Consider the following 17,237-nt stretch of genomic DNA (forward strand, 5'->3'; position numbering starts at 1 on the left):
CACACACACACACACTACACCTCACCACAACTCCACTCACCCCTCTCAGCTGCGCTTCAGTGAAGCTGGACGTGGCGGCGTCCTGCCCGCCAGACCCGGAAGCGGAAGAAGTGGGAGCGGAAGCAGCGGCGCGGGGTTCCGCGGTAGCGTCAGGCAGGGACTTGTAGAGAGCCAGGAGAGCGGCGAGCATGGGCAGACCAAAGGAGAAGGTGCACAGCATGGCCATGTAGGACAGGTAGCCCTCGTCTGCGTTCTTCCAGTCGATGGCGCAACTGGTGCCTGTGTGGTCTAGGCTGTACCTGATTTTATAAAAGATATAGGAAAGAAAAATGGTTGAAGGACTTCTGTTTTTTTCTCCCTAAACTCTGAGAAGAGTCATTAGGAAGCCGCGCAGGACTGTTCAGATTCCTACAAGTCTGTCAGCTGTGTGTCAAAGCCTGGCCACTAAGCCTTTACGGGTAGTGGATTCATGTCCACTGTATCAAGTACTCCGCATAGAAAGGCGGGACCCAATCCTCTCACTAAAGACTGGATGAGCGTTTCACCCCGTCCCTCCCACAGTGGGCCTAGTCCATGATCCGCCGACTATCTGAATCACTAATTGTTCTTTATATTCCACACACCGCGAACGCCACAGCAGGGATAAAACCGCGATGAAAACGTTCAAAAGAAAATGCAAGACTAAAATAGACGGGGCTCCTCCGACAAAAGTCACAACAGTTCATGTCATTGGCGAGCGTGTATTTGAGTGCCAGCGTGCACATGCACAAGCACTGATATGTATATGCATATATATCTAAATTCCTATTGTATTTAGAATCATGTATGTACTTTTTAGGTACTATCTCACCCGATATTTCTTGAACACATTCAGGAGGAAGGAAGCAGAATGTTTTAACCGCTTATCTGCTAATACAGTGTTCGTGAGGGTCTGGGTTAGAATCCCTGTCTAGCTCTTTCTCCAAATTTGACTGGAAAATCAAAGAGCATTTAGGCATTCATATAAGACTATATATGAACCGAGGTCCTGAGTGCAGCATGCACTTGGCGCACAGAAAAAGAACCCATGGTAACACAAGTGTTCTCTTCTGACAAAATTATGTAGCAGAAATCCACTAGAAATCCAATAGGTGTACTAATTTATATGTATACACTCAAGGCCTGGCTAGCGCTTTGGGTTGTGCTGCTGGTCAGGCATCTGCCTAACAGATGTGGTGTTGCGTATATGATTTGTCCGAACGCAGTGACGCCTCTTTGAGAAACAAACTGAAACTCCTTAATACCCCGGAACACACTTATTCTGTTTTAATGTTCTAAAATCCGCAAGGTCTGAAAAGATTAGGCAGTGAAGATTCACAGAAGACATTTCTTCTTGATCATGACTAGATATGTGTACATTTACACACCGTGTGCGCTCTGTGTGTGTGTGTGTGTGTGTGTGTGTGTGTGTGTGTGTGTGTGAAGCCTGACTGAATACCACAGGGAACAAAAGATGAGCACCTTTCAGTCGCATCTACCCAGGTAGGCAGTCAGCTGTGCAAATGACTCAGTGTTTGAAAAGCGCTTGGATCTTGGTCTCTTGCCGAGGACACTGAGGCGCAAAACAAGTGTCCGTATCAATCAATCAAAGATGCGTGAACAGCGGACAACAGACAGACAAACAAGTGACACACCATCAGAAGAACTACCTGCTCCACCCCAGGATGGGCATGACGGCCCAGAAGAACGCATTGGCCAGGTTCAGTCCTGTCACCAACCAGTAGAACGTGGAGGAGCTTTGCTGCACTGAAACACCGAAAAACAATTGTGAGAAAGAAAAAAAAAGCAACGAGTGGGTTTTCGTCAGTCGTGAAGATTCTGTGACACATTGTGTGTGTGTGTGTTCGTTAGTTCGTTCTTTAGTTTAGCGTCTTTTCACTGTAAGTGATATTAGACGAATGTGTGTGTGTGTGTGTGTGTGTGTGTGTGTGTGCGTGTGCGTGTGTGTGTGTGTGTGCGGGCGGGTGTTGTGTGCACGAGTGCGCGGCGTGTGTGTGTGTGTGTCTGTGTGTGTGCGTGTGTGTGTGAGGCGGTTGGAGTGGGGATGTAGCTACAGTGTCTGTTATACAGGTCAGTGTATGACTCTCAGTGTATTTGTATATTCATGTTTGTCTGTCAATCAACGAAATATTAAAGAAATAACAACATGTCATGCACATTCACTGTATCTGCAAAAACTACTATGAGATGTCTGTGGTCTAGACAATGCATGGATTATTGAAGCAGCCATTCCAAAGATTCATTGGTTAAAGGGAAAAAACTTCAGCTGGAAATAACACACACACACACACACACACACACACACACACACACACACACACACACACACGCACACACACACACACACACACACACACACACACTAACACACACACTCTCACACACACTTACTCGTCTCTTTGCGGGAGCTGACCACATAGCGCTCCAGACACAGAGAGATGATGGAACCAATGGCTGCTATTCCCACGAACATGCCCTCAAAGGCGTACGCCTGGCACATCTTGTCTCCATACAGCCACCTGCCCAACAACAAAATTAACACCCACCTGCAGTGAAGAGTTTCTATTTCAGTTTCTCAAGGAGGCGTCAAGCGCTTGGACAAATCCACATACGCTACACCGCATCGTACTCATGTTCAGTACTCACAGCACTTACGTTCAGTACTCACAGCACTTTACGTTCAGTACTCACAGCACTTACGTTTAGTACTCACAGTACTTACGTAATTACTCACAGCACTTTCGTTCAGTACTTACGTTCAGTACTCATCGCACTTATGTTCAGTACTCACAGCACTTACGTTCAGTACTTACGTCAGTACTCACAGCACTTGCGTTCAGTACTTACGTTCAGTACTCATAACACTTTCGTGCAGTACTTAAGTTCAGTACTCATCGCACTTATGTTCAGTACTCACAGCACTTACGTTCAGTACTTACGTTCAGTACTCACAGCACTTGCGTTCAGTACTTACGTTCAGTACTCATAACACTTTCGTTCAGTACTTAAGTTCAGTACTCATCGCACTTATGTTCAGTACTCACAGCACTTACGTTCAGTACTTACGTTCAGTACTCACAGCACTTGCGTTCAGTACTTACGTTCAGTACTCATAACACTTTCGTTCAGTACTCACAGCACTTACGTTCAGTACTCACATCACGTACGTTCAGTACTTACGTTTAGTACTCACAACACTTACGTACAGTACTCACAGCACTTATGTTCAGTACTTACGTTCAGTACTCACAGTACTTACGTACAGTACTCATAGCACTTGTGTTCAGCACTTACGTACAGTACTCACAGCACTTATGTTCAGTACTTACGTTCAGTACTCACAGTACTTACGTTCATTACTCATAGCACTTGTGTTCAGTACTTACGTTCAGTACTCACAGCACATACGTTCAGTGCTTACGTTCAGTACTCATAACACTTTCTAACACTTTCGTTCAGTACTTACGTTCAGTACTCACAGCACTTGCGTTCAGTACTTACGTTCAGTACTCATAACACTTTCGTTCAGTACTCACAGCACTTACGTTCAGTACTCACATCACGTACGTTCAGTACTTACGTTTAGTACTCACAACACTTACGTACAGTACTCACAGTACTTACGTACAGTACTCACAGCACTTATGTTCAGTACTTACGTTCAGTACTCACAGTACTTACGTACAGTACTCATAGCACTTGTGTTCAGCACTTACGTACAGTACTCACAGCACTTATGTTCAGTACTTACGTTCAGTACTCACAGTACTTACGTTCATTACTCATAGCACTTGTGTTCAGTACTTACGTTCAGTACTCACAGCACATACGTTCAGTGCTTACGTTCAGTACTCATAACACTTTCGTTCAGTACTTACGTTCAGTACTCACATCACTTACGTTCAATATTCAAAGCACATACGTTCAGTGCTTACGTTCAGTACTCATAACACTTTCTAACACTTTCGTTCAGTACTTACGTTCAGTACTCACAACACTTACGTTCAGTACTCACAGTACTTACGTACAGTACTCACAACACTTACGTTCAGTACTCACAGCACTTACGTTCAGTACTCACAACACTTATGTTCAGTACTCACAGCACTTACGTTCAGTACTCACAACACTTATGTTCAGTACTCACAACACTTACGTTCAGTACTCACAGCACTTTCGTTCAGTACTTACGTTCAGTACTCATCGCACTTATGTTCAGTACTCACAGCACTTACGTTCAGTACTTACGTTCAGTACTCACAGCACGTACGTTCAGTACTTACGTTTAGTACTCACAACACTTACGTTCAGTACTCACAGTACTTACGTACAGTACTCACAGCACTTATGTTCAATACTTACGTTCAGTACTCACAGTACTTACGTACAGTACACATAGCACTTGTGTTCAGCACTTACGTACAGTACTCACAGCACTTATGTTCAGTACTTACGTTCAGTATTCACAGTACTTACGTTCATTACTCATAGCACTTGTGTTCAGTACTTGCGTTCAGTACTCACAGCACTTATGTTCAGTACTTACGTTCAGTACTCACAGTACTTACGTTCATTACTCATAGCACTTGTGTTCAGTACTTACGTTCAGTACTCACATCACTTACGTTCAGTATTCAAAGCACATACGTTCAGTACTCACAACACTTACGTTCAGTACTCACAGTACTTACGTACAGTACTCACAACACTTACGTTCAGTGCTCACAGTACTTAAGCTCAGTACTAACAACACTTACGTTCAGTACTAACAGCACATACGTTCAGTACTCACAGTACTTACGTACAGTACTAACAGCACTTATGTTCAGTACTTACGTACAGTACTCATAGCACTTATGTTCAGTACTTTCGTTCAGAACTCAAAGCATTTACGTTCAGCACTCATAGCACTTGCGCTCTGTACTCACAGCACTCGCATTAAGTACTCAAGGCACTTACGTTCAGTACTCACAGCACTTTACGTTCGGTACTCAGAGTAATTACGTTCAGTACTCACAGCACATACGTTCAGTACTCACAACACTTACACTGAGTACTCACGTTCAGTACTCACAGCACTTGCGTGCAGTGCTCAAAGCACATAATATATTATGTTCAGTACTCAAAACACTTACGTTCAGTACTCAAAGCACATACGTTCAGTGCTCACAGCACATTACGTTCAGTGCTCACAACAGTACTTACTTCCCACTGAAACTGGAAGAGGCAGGGAAGGGAGCGGGGGCCACCACTGCCACATTGGCCACACCCAGACTGATGTGTAACCAGGCCGATGACCCGCGGAACAGGGCTTTGTCCTTCAGGAAAGTCAGGATAAGCAGTATGTTGGTCACAACTCCTGTGATCCCTGAATAACAATGGGAGAAGTGCTTGTTAGGATGATTTCGACACAGAGTGTACTGAGCGCAGTGCATACCAGAAGAGTTAAACAGCACAAATTGTAAAACAAACAGAATTGCCGCACCGGAAGAAAAACCACCTCTGGATAAATGTAATACCAGATTATTCATTCATGAAATGCTGCTGCTGTTTTCCATAGTAACTGTGCATAGTGATCATCTGTTTGCGGGGTTTCCTTTCCTCATGACTGTTTAGAAGGGTTGGTTGACATGTCTAGCTCTGTCGGTCTGGGTCGCCGTTCTTGTATGTGTACCCAAGCCATGTTTCTTCTTTTCTCCCACCTAACCGATTTTTTTTTCTTTCTTCTTTTAACATTTTACTCCATTATCTTTTTTTATTTCGTATTGAAAATGATCTATAGTCAGTCTGTTGATTTCTTGCTGTGCAGACTCATTACGCTCACACGCTTTTTATCAATTAAAAGCTTGGAATATACCATGTCATGACAGAAGTTAGTGTATGAGATTTTCTTGTTGTCCTGTTTTTTTCTGTAAATGTGGTGTACTGTGCAATGTTCCAAATAAAACACCGTTTAAACCAAATAATAGCGTTGCCAGACTTTTTTTTTTTTTTTAAAGAGAGATGAAATCTATATAAAAGAGAGAATGTTGTTCAGTAGTTTTGGGAAGCTGCTACTTGTATGGTTTGTGCAGTTTATCTGCAATTGGCAGCTAAGGGTCACAATCCTGATGAACTTTCCCAAAGGATGATACGGCCCACGCTTACGTTGGTTGCAGTCGAACTCTTCCTCTGAGGAGGGCATGGACATAAGCTTAGCGCCCTCTGAAGATACACTTTTTCTCCATCTTTTATCGAACTTACCTTTCCCACCAGATCAACCCACCTCCTTTCACTGAACACGTTTACATTCATTCCTTGCATTTCATCGAATTGACTGAAACGATAAAATTGATAGATGACGAAAATTATAGGGAGAGACTTTCCTGGGGCTTTGTTATTGCTTCTCCTGTGTCAGGTATCATATTTCTCTCTTAATGAGTACAAAAGGGGAAACTGAACAATAAGGTTTATCACAACATCACATTTGAGGGAGTCATGATAGTATTAGAATTATTTTTATGTTACGGGCTTGGATTAACCTCGTTTTTCAAGTATAGTGATCTGTGCACGTATACTGAAAATGTATTCTTTATCTATACGTTTCAACCTGACCTCAGTTGATGCAAATCTCCTGGCATACCAGTAAACACAGAAGTTATATTGTTTCTTTTTGTATTTGTTTAATAGTACTTCACAAACACTCAGTGACCAGCTGTCTGTATTTAAGACAATGGAGGCTCAGCAAGCCTTTTATTGGCAGACAACAGCACTGGAAAAAAATCAATAATAACTGGCAGTGCTCGCTAATTCACTCAGTACTGCCCAGTACCGTCATCATCAGTCTCGCATTCCATTTTGGGAGTTCTCACATGTAAGTGTGCGCACTCGTACATGGATACGCGCGCCCCACCCCCACGCCCACGCCCACACTCGCAAACACACACACACACACGCGCGCGCACGCACGCACGCACACACACACACTGGCACACAAACCACAAAGCTGTATATACGTGTGCACTGTGCGCGCCATTTTCCATTTTCTAAGACGTACACACCAACACTCTACACACAGCACACCAATCCTACGCACACACCACATACCGAAGACCATGTACAGAACGCCGACGGTGACGTGTTCAAAACGAGAGAACTCGGCAACACCGGCCACACCGCGGCCTGCCTGCATGATCACTTCCTCACTGGCCATCCTGAAACCAACAAAGATAGCCTATGCTCTGTCGACAGAAACACTGCAGGCTCTCTTCTGGTGGCTTCATGGCGTCATTATGGCTCTCTGTGGACCCAAAACACCATGTACATGTATTTAGAGTCTTTGCCGTGGTCTGCTGGCGCTGGGACTGACTTTGGAATCAGAGTCCCGGCTTTGTATGGGATATTCAGAGTGACTTGGAACGAGCGCACAGACAGAGAGAGAGGGGGAAGGGGGAAAGGGGTGGGGGAGGGGACGGGAGGATGGGGGGGGGGGCACGGATGGAAACGAAATTTTATTTAACCAAGGAAACTGATGATAAGCAACTGACATGCTTTTTTCCCATCCATGATGAGAGACAGAGTGAGAGAGCGAGAAGACAAGACAAGACAATTCTTTATTTCGAGGATAATAGATAAGCACTGGTGTAGACTAGGGTCTACACTACACAATACTAAATAAAATTAAAGCATGGTGTTAGTAGAAATACATAGTGCAGGAGAGAAAAAAATCCAAAAAAAATATTTTAGAAAAGAACACACACACACACACACACACACACACACACACACACACACACACACACACACACACACACACACACACACACATGGCATACAGACACAAGCATGGCGTTAGTAAAATGCTTGGGAAAACATGAACAAAATGAAAGAAACAAACACACACAACACACACCGCACCACAGACCAGAATGGGGGATGGAGGGTGAGGGAGGTTCTCAGTCAACCATACGCATTTGGAAAACAGTATCATTAAAATGAACAATTTACATAACACATTAAGGCATAAGGTGTGAAAGGCAATGTTTTTTTAAGGTGGTTGGACAATTGTGTTGTTTAATTGTTTCTGGGAGTGAGTTCCACAGGGTGGCGTCTGATCCAGACTGGATTTGAGAGAGAGAGAGAGAGAGAGAGAGAGAGAGAGAGAGAGAGAGAGAGAGAGAGAGAGAGAGAGAGGAGACTGACTGACAGACAGACTGAGACAGAGATGAAGAGAGAGACCAAACTTTTTTCCGTTGAGGGGAGTGGAATAAGCATGCATGTGCTTTTTCTTACATCCAGCCCTCAGGACAAAGAAAAAATGAAATAAAAATATTCACGAAATAACAAAGACTTGTTGAAGTAAGGACATGACATTCGGATACACTCACTCCACACGTAGGTAAACTATACTATATATGTACATAATCATAATATAAACACCACAATATGAAAAATGCAAATGACAAAAAACAAGGAAGTGTATAGGAAAATGACTGAGGTTGTATATAAGTACAGAAACAGTGTTTACAGATAAACGTATGCATGTATTTAATGAATAAAAATCAAGTAGCATCGTTGGCATATTTGTTCATCTGATGTGTTCTGCAATTTTTTTCAAAAAATTCTTAAATGTCTTTCTGCACATTAAAACTGGATGAAATATTATTCCAAGAAAAGCCCCCTGATTAAATTAGACTGGATTTGAAAAGATCAACTCCTGGGAGGGGGGTCTTAATCTTGTTGGTCTGGCGGATTCGCGTGGTAGGAAATTTATTTATCAAAGATGGAGCATGTTTAAGATTTTAAACATAAAAGGTGTTTTGTTATATTCAAGTTTAAGCTATAGGGGAATAATATTTAAGTGTCTGTAGTCATTAGCAGTCAGTAATGAAGATTTTAGAATAATTAGTTTTAGAGCTCGTCTGTGCAGACTAGGTAATGTTTTTAGAATGTTACCGGCCTACCTGAATCCCAGAATGTCGAAGCATAGTTAAAATGTGATCAAATATGAGCAAAGTAGAATAATTTTCGACAATGTAAATCAAGAAAACGTTCTATTCTGGATAGCTGATAAATCGTTTTGCACAGTTTTGCACAATGTCATGATAAGATCAGTGACTTCAAGACTCTTATTATCAACTTCTGCTGGTTGACCGTTTATGGAAAGAGGTGGACGGTTGTGTAAAAAACTCGGTTTCGGTGGAATAAGAGAGAGAAACCAATAACAACAACAACAACAGCAACAAAAAACCGTCGTTCCATCACGAGAGAGCTAGCTTTACACGCATGCTTATCGATCGATTTGGTCTTCTATCAAGGACGTGTTTCATCTGATGCTGTAGCCAGTCAACGGAGTTAGGGTGACCCTCTCTCTCTCTCTCTCTCTCTCTCTCTCTCCTCGCACACACACACACACACACACACACACACACACACACACACACACACACACACACACACAAACTCCGGGCAAGAATGCACACACACACAGACACACACCTCACACACCAGATCTTTACACGGTAGACCAATGCAGAAGAAGTGTGTCCAGCTCTGCAGTCGAGTCAATCTGCGAGGCAGAAAATGACCAACTAGTTGTTCTCTAGACGCGTCTGTGGAAGTCATTACCCAGCTTTGTACTGGCAATAGTATTTTCAGCGTGAATGGCTGCTGCTGTGTGATCAGACTTGCTGGTTGTCGCTGACGTCAGTGGGCAAGCGAATGGGGATGTTGATGGTAGAGGCACATGCTCGTGCGCGTGCGTTTATATTTATATCATCGGCCAGTGTGTGTGTGTGTGTGTGCGCGCGCGCGCGCGCGCGCGCGCGTGTGTGTGTGTGTGCGTGTGTATGTGCGTGTGAGTGCGTGAGTTAGTGCGTATGCCAGTGTGCACTGATGACTCAGTCTTGCTGGGTTCTACCTAATTGAAAACATTAACAGTCTGAAATCTAACTAAAAAGTTTACTTCAGTCTTAACACACACACACACACACACACACACACACACACACACAAACGTGCGCATGCGCACGCGCACAAAACAAGCCCTACGCTCACGCAAACACGTACACGCATCCACATACCCATGCAAGTGCGCGGTCACACACACACACACACACACACACACACACACACACACACACACACAATTTTCGGCAAGCGCATGCATGTATCCGCACATATCATTCACTTACTGTCGCACATATCGCACATTTCCCTTGACCATGTTTGCGCGCGCTAACACACACACACACACACACACACACACACCACAGTGCAAACGTCAACAGACTCCAAACGATCTGATCAATGCATTTTTTACGGACTAATGTGCGTGAAAACGAACAAAATTTCAACTGACTGTTTCTAATGAATGAATTAAGGCACGAAACATTTATACTGATAACTTTAGGAGGAAACAAATAAACAAATTAAATACATAAATTCAAGACAACCCACCTCGAGTCTCTCAGACCAAACCTGTCTGGCTTTCAATTCAGCCAACCAACCAGCTCCCTGTCACTTACTGGCCCCAGAGACAACTGTCGTCAGCTGTACACTTCGGCCAAATGTCGTCTGCTTCTCTGCGTGGTTGCTGGTCATAACGAGGCTCACGTGTGACCTCTGGGGTGATGGGAGGGAGGGTTAGGGGGAGGTAAAAAAACCAAAACAACAACAAAAAGCCACGGTCATTTTTTCCCTGTAATCTGACAAAATAACCGGGTGATTTTGCGTGATTTGTCGCTTGCTGTGTGCCGGTGCAGCGTTCCCGCACGTTCCCCTCCCCTCTACCCCCCCTGCCCGTTTGCACGGGGAACACTTTGACAAGCAGTGCACCGAGAAAGTTCACCATGCTGTGCGTTGTCGTGCTGCATTCGTGCTGCTCGAGTTGGCGCAGGTAGGTTATGACCCTTGACCCTTGACCTCAGTTCGGTTCGACGTCGGTCTATCTGAATTAAATGAAATAAAACAAGGAGGCTGATAAGTCATATGGCGTATGACACTAGACTGACATAAAACATAAAATGAATGAACAAAATATCGTGGCGTTAAACCTGTGTCACAAGGTGCTTAGCTAAATGGCGTGATTTAAATCCGTGGGTTAATATTTCTTGCCTTCCCCTCTTCTCTCTCTCTCTCTCCACACACACACACACACACACACACACACACACACACACACACACGTGTGTGCGCGTTGTGTTGTGTTGTGTTGTATTGTATTGTATTGCTTTTATGTCGCACCTGATTTCTACATGGAAATTCGGACTGTGGCCTCTCTCTGAGGACAGCGTGTCAGTATCCCCACAGTACAGCGGCATCTTCTTTGGTTGTCCCATGATCAAGTTCATTGCTCACTCTGTGGCATGATTCCATTGTCTCTCAGCCCGAACCCCAATCCACAAGCACAGCCAGGCTCTTCTATCCACGCAGTCCCACCACCCGCAATCCACAGGGAGGCCGCCAGACTGAGGAGACCCCGTGACCCTGTTTGCATATGGAACGAAAGAACGGGGGAAACTGAGACAGACAGGAATACAGAATACAGGATACTTTATTACCTCAGTCATAGAAATCCATTTGTGATGTAAAACAAAACACATAAACAATACACGAGAATCACAGTCATTTAGTATGTTCAGATAAAAGACGCAAAATGCCTTAATGTCACCTTAGAGTAACTCATACATGCAATAATCACAGACGACAGGTAACTTAGAGTAAGTTGCATATACAATCATCACGACCATACATGTGCGATAATCATAATTAAATGATAAGTAAGCATAAAATATTTAGGGAGTCACACATTCATGGATTCGTGTATTTAATTATTAATTATTGTTATCTAAAAGATGATTTGACTTTGGAATAAAGCTGCATTTACTTCTGTTGAAAAGAGAAACTTTTGCCTGAAGGTAGGAGTTGATAATGATTTACCAGAGTATGGCTGCTGTAGCTTGAAATGCATGTGGCTTTCTATCGTACTCAAACATTGTATGATTCACTTAAGCTGTCTTGTCTCACACCCACAACTTTTCTGCACACATTCCCGATATTGTTCAGCATCTTCTTATTCTTTACAGCGAGATCTAAAAGAGACAGTTAAAACAGAATTGATAAAGTATCAGAAAAATCCTTGAAGAATACCTAGTTTAGAATTAACTCTGATGTTTCTTAGTTTCTGCAGACAATAGATGAGAGACTGGTATTTTGTGCGGACAAATTCTGTACTGGAAGTAAACTTTACTTGATGATGAATGATACTTGACAACACGGCAACCACACAAATGATACACACTGTCAGCGAAATACTTGTTTGTCTCCATCCATCAAACATGGATGGAAAAAAGAAAGAGGTATCATCTTCATCAAGACAGATAACCGGCCATCACAGTCACGCCCATAAGCCCGGGCTCAGCCAGTGGAAACTGACATGTCTAGTAGTCCTCTCACCGCTGGCTGCCACTATTTTGTCACGTGCACCTGCACGATCTGTCTCTGCATAATGACGTAATATCTCTGGCTCGCGTGCGTGGCGTGCAAACACACACACACACACACACACACACACTTTTTTTGTAGTTTTTGTGGAGGGGGACTGGGGGGGGGGGGGGGGGGTCTTGTCTTTTTTGCGATTGCATTTCATTGATCTATATTTTCTTTTAGCACGAGCGAACATATGACATTGATGGCAATCAAGGAAAGAGCCATCCGCAATGGTGAGGCTTTTGTGCTGCACGTGGCGGACAGTTTCTGATTATGTGCTTCTTCTTCTATTGTGCTTTGCAGGCTAACAGTTGTGAGAGGAGACCGATGGAGACAATGAGTATGTCTGTGAAATAATCATTCACTTGATTTTGTTTGTTTGATTTAAGAATATGTTCGTTGTGAAAGTTCATGATGGGTAAATGGGAACAATTCAGGTAGCCCACTAATGCTTTTTATGAAAGGCTTTAATATTCTCTTGTAACTTTCCGCCTTCTCATAACCCCTACTCCCTTTATTAGCGGAGAGTAGTCAGCTCTACCATCAAGCTGAAGGTTTACTGTGCAGTGGTCCTTATCACACATCTCTACGCCAGCGAGACCTGTACTGGACTGTCTACGGCAAACACGCCAGACAGCTCAAACGCTTCCATCAGACTGTCTCCGCAGACTCCTCCATGTCAGGTGGCAGGACAAAGTCCCGACACTGAAGTCCTCGAACGAGCTGGCCTCTGCTGCGTCTACACTCTCCTGCAGAAAGCTGAAGCTAGGTGCGCTGGACTTAATATGGTCAGAATGCCAGACAGCCAGCTGCCTAAGCAGCTGCTGTACGGAGAACTGTGTCAGGGTTAGCGCTCAGTTGGAGGGCAGAAGAAACGCCACAAAGACTGACTCAAAGTATCCCTCAAAGACCTAGGCCTTGACATCAACACGTAGGAGACGCTTGCTCTCGACCGTCCACAGCAAGATCACCACAGGAGCCCGTGCAGCTGAAGCCAGGCGCATCACCAAAGTGCAACGAAAGCGTGCTGTGCGCAAGGCACCTACTCACTTGTGTCCCACATATGGGCGAGTCTTCAGGGCCCGGATTGGCTTCACCAGTCACCTCCGGACCCACAGCCACCGATCATTCCATCTGACTCTTGAAGCCATGGTCATCTTCGAATCCGAAGGACGAACATCACTCCCTTTATTGTATATTGTGCGTCTTGGTAAAGTCTTTTTTTTTTCTTTTTCTTTTTTAATTGACAGAAGAGATGTTTAGCGATTGTTTACATGCACTTCTTTTCTTCCACCAGTGTGTGTGTGTGTGTGTGTGTGTGTGTGTGTGTGTGTGTGTGTGCCTGCGTGTGTGTGTGTGTGTGTGTGTGTACTGGTGCAAACGCGTCTCATAATACTTGTGTTTAAGCTTGAATTTTGTTCTTGTTTTTGTTTTTCTTGACAGAATTTAAAGAGGCGTACCACAAAAAAAAAAAACAACAACAACAACAACAAACAAACAAAAAAACAAAAACAAAAAAAACACCGAATTTCTTTTGAATATAATGTCAGTTTGATTGTACGTTTGTAACTATATCCACAATGTATGTACGTTTGTTGTTGTTATTTTTCTTGGAGTATACATGTTCCTTGTTCTTCATTGGAAAAACAGGCTATGCCGAAAATGTCGGGCCTTGAGTTAACTCTCTCCATACGAACGGCGAAAGAGACGACGTTAACAGCGTTTCACCCCAGTTACCATCATCAAAATATTGCAAGCGGAAGGCTCTTATACTGAAGCCGAGGTCAATGTTGACGAAGAATACCACAATTCTGACGACGGAAGCTAAAGGTTGGGTCATTCAGACACCCACTGGACATCCGAGGGGTCTGTGTAGAGGAGAAGAGAGGACTGGCCGTACTGAGTGAGTTAATGAAGTTCTTAGTTCTCTCTCTCTCTCTCTCTCTGAGGCTTTCGCATCCAGACATTCACACACACACACACACACACACACACGCACGCACGCACGCATGCATATTCACTCACGCATGTACGCACACCGGTCATGACGTGAAATGTGAAAAGACACCCTCACGAGCACGTGCACAAGAGACAGATTACTTCCTGTGATGAATAACCTAATCATCATAAAGACCTCGTATCACGCCAGTCGCTCACCTTCCACTGCAAATTTCTTTTCTTTTCTTTTTTTCTTTCTTTCTTTTTTTTCTTTTCTTTTTTGAACAGAGAAATTGCCCTCGCAAGCTAATAACTTTCTTCCTCGTTGACGATGACGATGACGATGCTCAGTGATGACTGGATGGCTAATCTGATTATCATCACCGTACATGTTATTCCGCCCATGAGTTGCAATAAGGATCGGAAAAAAGCTGTTCCGGCACGTGTATTTGCTTGCAGTCACTGCACGCACACACGTGCTAAGACTGGTATGAGCTAGGAGTGACCTACATCATTCCCTACGAATTATTCCTGACGGCGACTGGCGAGACTGCTCGAATTTGACTCATGACATGAATATCATCCATTCTTGTGGGCTTGGTCTTCGAAATGAATTATGAAACTGGTTCTCATACGGCACTAAAGCATCGTGTGTGTGTGTGTGTGTGTGTGTGTGTGTGTGTTATGCTGTACAACAAGCACACACTGGAGCGGTAACCTAGCAGAAGCAAGTTATCACGGGTATTCAGTTTGTGCCCCTGCCCAGATTACGACGCTGCAGTCTCCTTGGGAAATGATATGGGTGTTGCAGTAGTGGTAGTTAGACACCTAGATTTGTTGGATTACGAGTGCATAATCATTTGTAAGAATGACACTTTTCTGACTTACCTTTTTTTTTTCTTTTCTTTTTAATCACACTTGTCCAGAGAAGAACAATATAGTCTAGTATCTAGGCACAACGGGTGCCAGCAGAATACAGCATCCTGCACCCTTCATTTAATGTCTGTGTGTATGCATGTTTTGCCACCACACTGGAAATTTCTGCAGGAATTTGCCTGGAATGACTCTCTTGTTGCTTAAGTTCATTTACATAAACTGTCCGCATGGCCTGTTTATCATCTTACCCAAAAGATAAGCACCTAGACCACACCTGAAGGTCTTGTGGAGGGGGCAGGGAAACACCTTATACATGTGCATATTAAACCCAGGACCCTTGTTTCCTGGTATGGTGCTTTATCCACTGGGCCACCGGCACCATAAGCTGAAGACATTTCTTGGAGAGAAGATAAGTGTTCCAGTCTTCTCACTTCAAAAGAACAGATGAGTGTAGTCTACCAGAAGAAAAAGTTACCTCACTACTGATTCTATGTGGGGAAGTTAATGGCCTATGACTACATTTCTGTGCATCTGTTTGTGTTATTCTTTTCTTTTATAAATCATATACCTTCTTTGGTTTGTTTTTCAATGAGGCAGTTTCTTTGAATATGTTCATGGGTTTGAAGGGATGTGTTGTCTGTGTGTATGTGTCTCTGTCAGTAATTCTTACTCCCCACCCCCTCTCTCATTGGCATTTGTATGTGTGTGTGTGAAATATTTCCTTCCCTTTACTTTGTCCATATCAGCCGATTTCCATTCACTCTGTTCACTGACATGTGTAACTTCCACTCGTCAACTGCACAAGTTCTGAAATTGCCTTCCTTTGAATATTAGACGCTCCACTTCCACAGCCTCTTTCAAGCTTCTCTGAATATCCATCTGTTAAAGCAGAACTGGTATCTTTTTCCAACACAGGTCAAAACTGTGTCCTGTCCATGCTGTGTGTGCCTGTGAGCGCATGTGTATGTGTGTCTGTGACAGAGCGAGCGAATTGGAGGAGTTGTGTTGTGAGGTTTGTTAAGTTTATGTAAATTGATTATTATTTTGTCATTCATAGTTAATGAGTATTTGCATAAAGCACTCTGAACTCTATTTGAGAAGAAGTACTGAATAAGTGTTCTTTTCTTCTTTTATTTCTGTCCCATCATCTGCTACACGATTTCAGTGGTATTACTCACATGCCGCTTATTACCAGTCCCCGTTATACAGCAACAACTGTCTATCGCAGTCTCAGCATCGGCAGTCCACAGGGGTCTATTAATGATGTTAGGTCGCTAGGAGGCCACACACCATAGGAGATCCTGCACTGCTGCTGAGTCACTTCAGTGGTGTTCAGTGGCTCACCTCAAGCACAGCAGTGGAGGGAGATCAAAACTGGTCACTATTAAAGCATGGCATGGAAAGCCACAGCAGTTTGAGATAAATTTGTTTTTATTGATGATGAAGGATGATGATGATGATGTTGTGTTTTGTGACTGTGTGACCAGACTGTACTATATGCTTAACCAGGCCTGAGAGATACAGACATTTGCAGTGTTGGTCAGGAAATTTGAGCAATATAAGTAAAGATGCATCCGAAAAGAGGAGGATACTTGACTGTGTGGTCCAGATCTTCTCATACAGGCCCAAAGCACACTCTGCTCTGGGTGGTAGCTAGCTGTGGGCTGAAAAAATCACCTCCACTGGGAATCAAATCAGTGTCCTCCCAGCCATCAGCCTGCCATGCCGAACACTTCACATCAGTACCCGATAATAAATGTTCATAATCATTATCATTCTTTAGACTCAGAGACTGGGGCACAAGATGGAAGGACAAGCATCACACACTATGCACAGAACTATGGCTTGTTTTTTGAAGTGGTTTTCTTTTCTTTGAATTTTCTTGAATTTTCATACTTGCTTGGACTATTTCATAT

The 17,237-nt window shown here is 43.6% G+C and overlaps 1 protein-coding gene across 1 annotated transcript in view; it reads right to left on the reverse strand.

Annotated features, from left to right (window-relative positions):
- Positions 1–10,615, reverse strand: part of LOC143293473 (retinochrome-like) — a 23,661-nt gene extending 13,046 nt beyond the window's left edge. The window contains exons 1-6 of the mRNA XM_076604365.1: positions 10,477–10,615; positions 7,126–7,232; positions 5,245–5,407; positions 2,431–2,558; positions 1,689–1,785; positions 41–299 (exon numbers count right to left, since the gene is read on the reverse strand). Of these exons, the coding sequence (XP_076460480.1) occupies positions 41–299; positions 1,689–1,785; positions 2,431–2,558; positions 5,245–5,407; positions 7,126–7,231 (753 nt within the window). The 5' untranslated portion in view covers position 7,232; positions 10,477–10,615. The remainder of the gene's footprint in view (positions 1–40; positions 300–1,688; positions 1,786–2,430; positions 2,559–5,244; positions 5,408–7,125; positions 7,233–10,476) is intronic.
- Positions 10,616–17,237: the final 6,622 nt, after the last annotated feature.

The sequence above is a fragment of the Babylonia areolata genome, chromosome 1 (assembly GCF_041734735.1).
Source record: "Babylonia areolata isolate BAREFJ2019XMU chromosome 1, ASM4173473v1, whole genome shotgun sequence".
NCBI lineage: Eukaryota > Metazoa > Mollusca > Gastropoda > Neogastropoda > Buccinidae > Babylonia > Babylonia areolata.